General features: G+C 42.6%; 1 protein-coding gene across 1 annotated transcript; it reads right to left on the bottom strand.

The window, feature by feature from the left end:
• Positions 1-3724: 3724 nt before the first annotated feature.
• Positions 3725-7792, bottom strand: LOC143274033 (uncharacterized). Its single transcript, XM_076575315.1, has 3 exons — positions 7625-7792; positions 6725-6907; positions 3725-6617 (listed from the first exon to the last, which is right to left on the bottom strand). Exons 1-3 carry the CDS (start codon positions 7790-7792, stop codon positions 4323-4325), a joined length of 2646 nt encoding a protein of 881 aa, XP_076431430.1. The 3' UTR covers positions 3725-4322.
• Between the last annotated feature and the right edge of the window lie 401 nt (positions 7793-8193).

Raw genomic sequence — 8193 nt, 5'->3', positions numbered from 1 at the left:
ATTTAACTACCTGTCTTTCTATTCATATCCCCTTTGTTTCCTTTTTTTAAAAAAATTTACTTCACTTTTCCCCTTCTACATGACTTCATTTTTGTTTGTTTCATTTTGTCATGCACAGTTCTTTTCTTCTTATATTTTTTCATTTTTTGTTTCTAATTACAATTTTGTATAATACATGTTGATCATATTTTCCTCCACTCCCAGTTCCTCCTAGATTCCTCACCTCCCTACCCACCCTTTCTCTCTTTTGAAAAAGGATTTACTATTTTTTCTCTCTTTTAAAAAAGAAAGAAACAAAAATGAAACCAAAACAAGAATCAAAACCAGAAAAATAACAAATAAAAGAATACAGGCAAAAGACAAAAAAAAAATGCCAAAGCAAATAAAAATGAAAAAAAATCCACAAAAATACCATTTAGTTCATTTCCTGTTTGCCAACCACTCCTGAGCTTGAAGCCTGTCCGGGAGTCTGGTTGATATACCCAGTGACACTCTATTGGAGAAATCTGATTTTCCCTTTATCAGTGGGTATCAGTTCCAGATAGTTTCTCGGTTTAGGGGTGGGACCCTGTCTGCCTTGATCTGTGCAAGTCTTGTGTGTGGTGCTTTAGTCTCTGTGAATTTATATGTGTACAAGTCCAATCATATCTGGAAGACACTGTTACTTTGGAATCATTTACCAGTCTTGTACTCTTTCTGCTTCCTTTGCTACATAGATCCCTGAGCCTTGAGAGGATGAGTTTGATCCCATTTAGTACTGAGTGCCCCAAAGTCTCTCACTTTCTGCATGTTGTCCAGTTGTGGGTCTCTGTATTAACAACCATATACTGCAAGGTGCTCCTTTGATGTGGGTTGAGTGAAGCACTGATCTATATAGCATTATGTCATTAGGAGTAATTTTACTGCTTTTTTAAAAAAGCAGAATAGTAGTATTTGGTTCCCCTAGTCCCTGGACCTATCTAGTCTTAGTCTAGTCTATCTCAACACTTTACCAGTGTCAGATATGTGTTCCATCTCATGGATGGTCCTTAAATCCAACCAAAAAGTGCTTGTGTCACAATTATATAACTTTGTCTTGCAGGCATTTTAGTTGTAGGTCACAGTTTAAAGTGGATGATATTAATGATTACCTTTCTCCTCTGGTATTGTATGGAGTAACTATCAGGACCATGAACACTAGTTAGGAGGACTGATGTTTCTAGTTAGGCACTAGCTCAACTTTTCCATGTCAATCACATTTTTCATGTTCAATGATATATATGTGTAGTCTTCAGCAATAGGGCCAAACCATCAGGTTGTAGTGAACAAACAATAACCTTGGCAGTAGCTGTGATGTGTTGGGGCTTCAATGGGCCCTTGACTCAAGAAGATGTAAACTATTCCAAGTACTGGAGGTTTTACTTGGTGGCTTAAGATGTCAAGTTGGAGCAATGTTTCCATTATTTTGTGACTTCATTTAGATTACTTTCATATATGTACATCCACATAAAGAAAAAAATATATAAAATTGGCTTTTTGGATCTGGATTACCTCAGGATGATTTTTTTTCTAGCTCCATACATTTGTTTGCAAATTTCATTTTTTCAACAGCTAAATAATATTCCATTGTGCAAATGTACATATTTTCATTATCTATTCATCAGTTGATGGACATTTAGGCTATTTCTAATTTTTGGCTATTAGGAACAGAGCAGCAGTGAGTATGGATGAGCAAGCATCTCTGTAGTAAGATGTTAAATATTCAAGTATATACCCAAGAGTTGTATAGCAGTGTTTTGAGGTAGATCAATTCCCAGCATCCTGAGGAATTAGGGCAATGATTTCCATAGTGGTGGCACCAGTTTGCACTCCCAATGGCAATGAGTAAATGTTTGTGGATGTGTGTCTGTGTGTTGATGTATGCAATTGAGTGCAGGTGTCCCAAGAGGCTAGGAAGGCATCAGATCCCCTGGAACTGGAATTGCAGAGTTGTGAGCCACCCAATATGGGTTCTGGAAACTGAACTCTGGTCCTCTAGAAAAGCAGTACACTCTTTAACTGCTGAACTATCTCTCTAATCCCTTTCTTTCTCTTGTTAAGCCACTCTGGCTAAAATTTCTAATAGTGTTTAATGATGGTGAAATGGACACCTTTTGTGTTGTTCTTGACTGATCTTTTTCTTCATCATTTTATGCTCATTATGTGTTTCTTAAATACAGTGTTTGCATGTTAAATTATAATAATTCTATAGCTAATTTGTTCATGGATTTTATCGTGAAGGGTTTTGAATTTTTTTTAAAGATTTATTTATTTATTATGTACACAGAAGAGGGCGCCAGATCTCATTACAGATGGTTGTGAGCCACCATGTGGGTGCTGGGAATTGAACTCAGGACCTCTGGAAGAGCAGCCGGTGCTCTTAACCTCTGAGCCATCTCTCCAGCCGGGTTTTGAATTTTTTTAATGTTTTTTCTTCACCCAATGAAATGATCAAATAGTTTTTTTAAATCTTTCATTGTATTTGTATGTTATGGTATACTTTAGATTGTCTAAGTTTTAGTTTATTATCTAAATAAAACTCTGTGAGTGTCATGAAATATTCTAGTAGGTGGGATTCCTCACATCCCAATATCAAAATAATAGTACAGTTAATATGAAAGAATATACCACCCACTGCCAAAATGAGGAATCATGTTAAATGTTTTATTGTGGTAGAGTTTGGTAGGATTCTCACTCTTACCCTGCAAAGGCCACAACCTACATGTGACTGCAGAATACTCCTCCCCTGAAGTTGTGGAGCTATGGGTGGTAGATGCCAGAATCTTCAGTTTCTCAGTAAGTAAGTTTCTGTCCCAGATCTATGATTCTTACAGTGGTCTACTCTATCTTCCTAGCTCTGGTGTTCACTCATGGCCACTCATCTCAGAATATAACAACATCTACTGTTGTGGTTCCTCCTTACAGAAGAGGTGATGGCATGGTACCTTCCTTCCACCATTTTGAAATGTCTTATATTCTCACTCAGGAATTTCTCTTTAGCTTGAATTCCACAAGGAAGGTCAAGAAAAACAGTTTGAATTAGGGGCAAAGAAATGCAGGACGTAAAATTCTGTTAAAAACTTGTTACTCTTTTACTAAATATGTTTTGTTTGGCCTTTTCTTTGAAACTGCAAATATGGGAAAATTTTAAAGCTCTAAACTTGTTTTGGCATTCTGGAAATTATCATTGGTACAATAGTAGTAGTCAACTTTCTGCTGAAGTTAGTATCTTGTACATATTTTTCTGTTTCTTTTTTTTACTGTTCATAACAAATTTATAAATTTTTTCCTTCTAGTAAGGAACAAATACTTTTATTCTATAGGAAATGTAGGTGTTTTATAACCTCCACTGGCATGGATATTTCTATTCATGTATTTGACAGAGAAAGTTTATAGCACATAAATCTTATTCCCAGAGCTTGGACTACATTAGGAAATGGACATTTGGAATTACATTTATTTTTTTCTGTGTTGATAATGATTAATAAAAACATTTCTAGTCAATTCAGTATAAAGTCTTCCTTGGACAGTAAATGAAGGGAGAAAAGGACTAGGTGTGGTTGATTTTCTTCCTTCGACTCTGCATTATTAGCTTCTGAGTATGTTACTGCTATTAGTTGCCAAGAGCGAGAAGAAAAATGTACACTTGACCCCTTGGGATGGAGTTATGTTTGTAGAAATAAAAATAGAGAAAATATATTCAGATGAAAAGTTTATTGTCAAATTTTAATCCAATACAATTTTCTGAATCTTCTATGTAGGAAATCATGACAATAAATTCAATAATAATACAGAGTTCCAATGGTGACACAAAAGATAAAAGTATTCTGAATCTCCACCCAGGAAACAATCAAATTCATGTTCAGGACACAGAATGAGTTATATATAATATTGCTAGAAAAATTGTGACTCCAAAACTATGTCCTTTGCTTCTTGGATAAGGTTTTAATCAAAAAATTACAACAACATGTGGAAAACCCAAATACTTATCTCATAGAAATTTCAAATATTTATTTTAATTCCCAAATACCAAAATCATACATTAAATCTTGTATTTCTGAATACAGTTCTAATACTTTTTACTTTGTTTACTTTCTTCTGTCCAAGAAGCTCAATGTCTATGGAGTCCTACAAAAAGATCTTGCACCAAACAACATCAAAATAGTAGTACAGTTAATATGAAAGAATATACCACCTACTGCCAAAATAAGGAATCATGTTGGATGTTTTATTATCTTATGTGTATCTACTTTTTCCCTTTGATTTAGTTCTTATCTCGGTTTATCATATTTTATACTGGCTTCTCAATAAAAATAATGATATCTTTGTTCTTGGACATATGTGTATAGTGGAGTGTTGCTGTCTACGAAGGCAGAACCTAAGTTCATGTCCCTCTTTTCATGGTAACCTCTGAATTCAGAGTCTCTTGTCTCCTTGTCATCTACATATTGACTATATTTTCTGATGGTCCCTGATGGATTATAACCTGGCTCCTGTCCTAGTCTTCCCTCACCAAACGTGGTTACACTTGGTAAATATTTACACTCCTCAGTTCCCATATAGTATAGGCTCTGAAGAGAGTTACTGGGAGAAGATCTTGGATTTGCATATCTGCTGTCACTTGAGAGCTGGTAGCTGTCACTTGATTGGCCATGGTTATACACTTGCCTTTTATTGGTGCCGAATCCAGTTTGATTTCCGATTGAATTGGATTCTGAATGTTCCTGAAATGATGTATATTGACTATGGCTGAAACCAGATTGATCAATTGGCTCACTTAGAGTAGTTTCTTGTTTTCCATTTATACTATATCCATATTTAGTATCATAGTCATTTGAATGTTCAAGTGTTATTAAAGATTGGGGATGATTAGAAACTACATTTCCAGTTGTATCATAATCAGTCAGATTGTAGTGGTCAAGTGAATGACCGTGACTAGTGTCAGAATCTCTGTATTTTAAAACCAGCCCTCCCATTCCTTCATTTCCTTTGAATCCTGCATGGTGAGAAAGAGACAAAGACTGTCCATATGTTGACACTTGCGTACTTGAACCTCTATGAGATGACCTCAGAGGACTAGATTTGCGGCTGCTAGTTCTGCTGCCTCCGGAAGGTCCATAGCCTGACTGGCCATAGTCATACTCCTCACAGCCATAGCTGCCATGTCTCCAATGATGACTGGAATCATACTGGTGTCTAGAACTGGATGACCGAAAACTCTCTGTTCCAGAGTGTCTTTGAGGAGACACCTGTCTTCCATGAGCTGGAGACCCAGAATCTCCATGCTGAACTCCAATATGCCCTTGAGAGGATTGAGAATATCTCCTGGAAACTACTGAGTGTTGTTCACCCTCACTGGACTCAGGATGAACAGGTGACCCTCTGGGACTTCTCCCAGAACCTGAATGTGAGGGCTGTTGATGTCCAGACTGATGTTGCCTAGTGCTGTCCCTAGACTGCCTTTCTGGATGTCCCTGTGGTCCATGACCTGGGGACACAGGCTCTCCATGCTGGACTCCACCATGACCTTGAGTGGATCTTGAGTGTCCCCTGGAAACTACTGAGTGTTCCTCATCCTCACTGGACTCAGAATGAACTGGTGACCCTCTGGGACTCCTCGCAGAACCTGAATGTGAGGGCCTCTGTTGTCCAGACTGATGCTGTCTAGTGCTGTCCCTAGACTGCCTTTCTGGATGTCCTTGGGGTACATGACCTGGGGAACCAGACTCTCCATGCTGGACTCCACCATATCCTTTAGTGGATCCTGAGTGTCCCCTGGAAACTACTGAGTGTTGTTCACCCTCACTGGACTCAGAATGAACAGGTGACCCTCTGGGACTTCTCCCAGAACCTGAATGCGAGGGCCTCTGATGTCCAGACTGAGGCTGTCTAGTGCTGTCCCTGGACTGCCTTTCTGGATGTCCTTGGGGTACATGACCTGGGGACCCAGGCTGTCCATGCTGACTTCCACCATAACCTTGAGTGGATCCAGAGTGTCCCCTGGAAACTACTGAGTGTTGTTCCCCCTCACTGGACTCAGGATGAACAGGTGACCCTCTGGAACTTCTCCCAGAACCTGAATGTGAGGGCTGTTGATGTCCAGACTGAGGCTGTCTAGTACTGTCCCTGGACTGCCTTTCTGGATGTCCCTGTGGTCCATGACCTGGGGAACCAGGCTGTCCATGGTGGACTCCACCTTGAGTATGACTGGATTCTGAGTGTCTGTGTGAGACTACTGAGTGTTGTTCCCCCTCACTGGAATCAGGATGAACAGGTGACCCTCTGGGACTTCTCCCAGAATCTGAATGTGAGGGCCTCTGATGTCCAGACTGAGGCTGTCTACTGCTGTCCCTAGACTGCCTTTCTGGATGTCCCTGTGGTCCATGACCTGGGGAACCAGACTCTCCATGCTGGACTCCACCATGACCTTGAGTGGATCCTGAGTGTCCCCTGGAAACTACTGAGTGTTCCTCATCCTCACTGGACTCAGGATGAACAGGTGACCCTCTGGGACTTCTCACAGAACCCGAATGCGAGGGCCTCTGTTGTCCAGACTGAGGCTGTCTAGTGCTGTCCCTGGACTGCCTTTCTGGATGTCCCTGTGGCCCACGACCTGGGGACCCAGACTCACCATGCTGAACTCCTCCATGACCTTGAGTGGATCCTGAGTGTCCCCTGGAAACTACTGAGTGTTGTTCCCCCTCACTGGACTCAGGATGAACAGGTGCCCCTCTGGAACTTCTCCCAGAACCAAAATGCGAGGGCCTCTGATGTCCAGACTGAGGCTGTCTAGTGCTGTCCCTGGACTGCCTTTCTGGATGTCCCTGTGGCCCACGACCTGGGGACCCAGACTCTCCATGCTGGACTCCACCATGACCTTGCGTAGCTCCTGAGTGTCCCCTGGAAACTACTGAGTGTTCCTCATGCTCACTGGACTCAGAATGAACAGGTGACCCTCTGGGAGTTCTCCCAGAACCCGAATGCGAAGGCCTCTGTTGTACAGACTGAGGCTGTCTAGTGCTGTCCCTGGACTGCCTTTCTGGATGTCCTTGGGGTACATGACCTGGGGACCCAGACTCTCCATGCTGACTTCCACCATGACCTTGAGTGGATCCTGAGTGTCCCCTGGAAACTACTGAGTGTTGTTCCCCCTCACTGGACTCAGGATGAACAGGTGACCCTCTGGGACTTCTCCCAGAACCTGAATGTGAGGGCTGTTGATGTCCAGACTGAGGCTGTCTAGTACTGTCCCTGGACTGCCTTACTGGATGTCCCTGTGGTGCATGACCTTGGGAACCAGGCTGTCCATGGTGGACTCCACCTTGAGTATGACTGGATTCTGAGTGTCTGTGTGAGACTACTGAGTGTTGTTCCCCCTCACTGGACTCAGGATGAACAGGTACCCCTCTGGGACTTCTCCCAGAACCCGAAAGCGAGGGCCTCTGATGTCCAGACTGAGGCTGTCTAGTACTGTCCCTGGACTGCCTTTCTGGATGTCCCTGTGGCCCACGACCTGGGGACCCAGGCTGTCCATGCTGAACTCCTCCATGACCTTGAGTGGATCCTGAGTGTCCCCTGGAAACTACTGAGTGTTGTTCCCCCTCACTGGACTCAGGATGAACAGGTGACCCTCTGGCACTTCTCCCAGCACCTGAATGTGAGGGCTGTTGATGTCCAGACTGAGGCTGTCTAGTGCTGTCCCTAGACTGCCTTTCTGGATGTCCATGTGGTCCATGACCTTGGGACACAGGCTCTCCATGCTGGACTCCGCCATGACCATGAGTAGATCCTGAGTGTCCCCTGGAAACTACTGAGTGTTCCTCACCCTCACTGGACTCAGAATGAACAGGTGCCCCACTGGAACTTCTCCCAGAACCTGAATGTGAGGGCTGTTGATGTCCAGACTGAGGCTGTCTAGTGCTGTCCCTAGACTGCCTTTCTGGATGTCCATGTGGTCCATGACCTTGGGACCCAGAATCTCCATGCTGGACTCCACCATAACCTTTAGTGGATCCTGAGTGTCTGTGTGAGACTACTGAGTGCTGTTCACCCTCACTGGACTCAGAATGAACAGGTGACCCTCTGGGACTTCTCCCAGAACCCAAATGCGAGGGCCTCTGATGTTCAGACTGAGGCTGTCTAGTGCTGTCCCTGGACTGCCTTTCTGGATGTCCC

This window comes from Peromyscus maniculatus, chromosome 6 (genome assembly GCF_049852395.1).
Source record: "Peromyscus maniculatus bairdii isolate BWxNUB_F1_BW_parent chromosome 6, HU_Pman_BW_mat_3.1, whole genome shotgun sequence".
In the NCBI taxonomy this organism is placed as follows: domain Eukaryota; kingdom Metazoa; phylum Chordata; class Mammalia; order Rodentia; family Cricetidae; genus Peromyscus; species Peromyscus maniculatus.
Note: the sequence above shows the minus strand (reverse complement) of the source record. Positions and strands in the feature narration are given on the sequence as shown.

Excerpts from the sequence above, each read along its gene's own strand:
- LOC143274033 (XM_076575315.1), bottom strand. The coding sequence starts at position 7,792 with ATGGCGGAGTCCAGCATGGAGAGCCTGTGTCCCAAGGTCATGGACCAC. Across the intron at positions 6,908-7,624 it reads ACCTGTTCATCCTGAGTCCA|GAGCTACGCAAGGTCATGGT; the intron begins GTGAGGGGGAAC and ends GGGGACACTCAG. Across the intron at positions 6,618-6,724 it reads ACCTGTTCATCCTGAGTCCA|GGACATCCAGAAAGGCAGTC; the intron begins GTGAGGGGGAAC and ends CGTGGGCCACAG.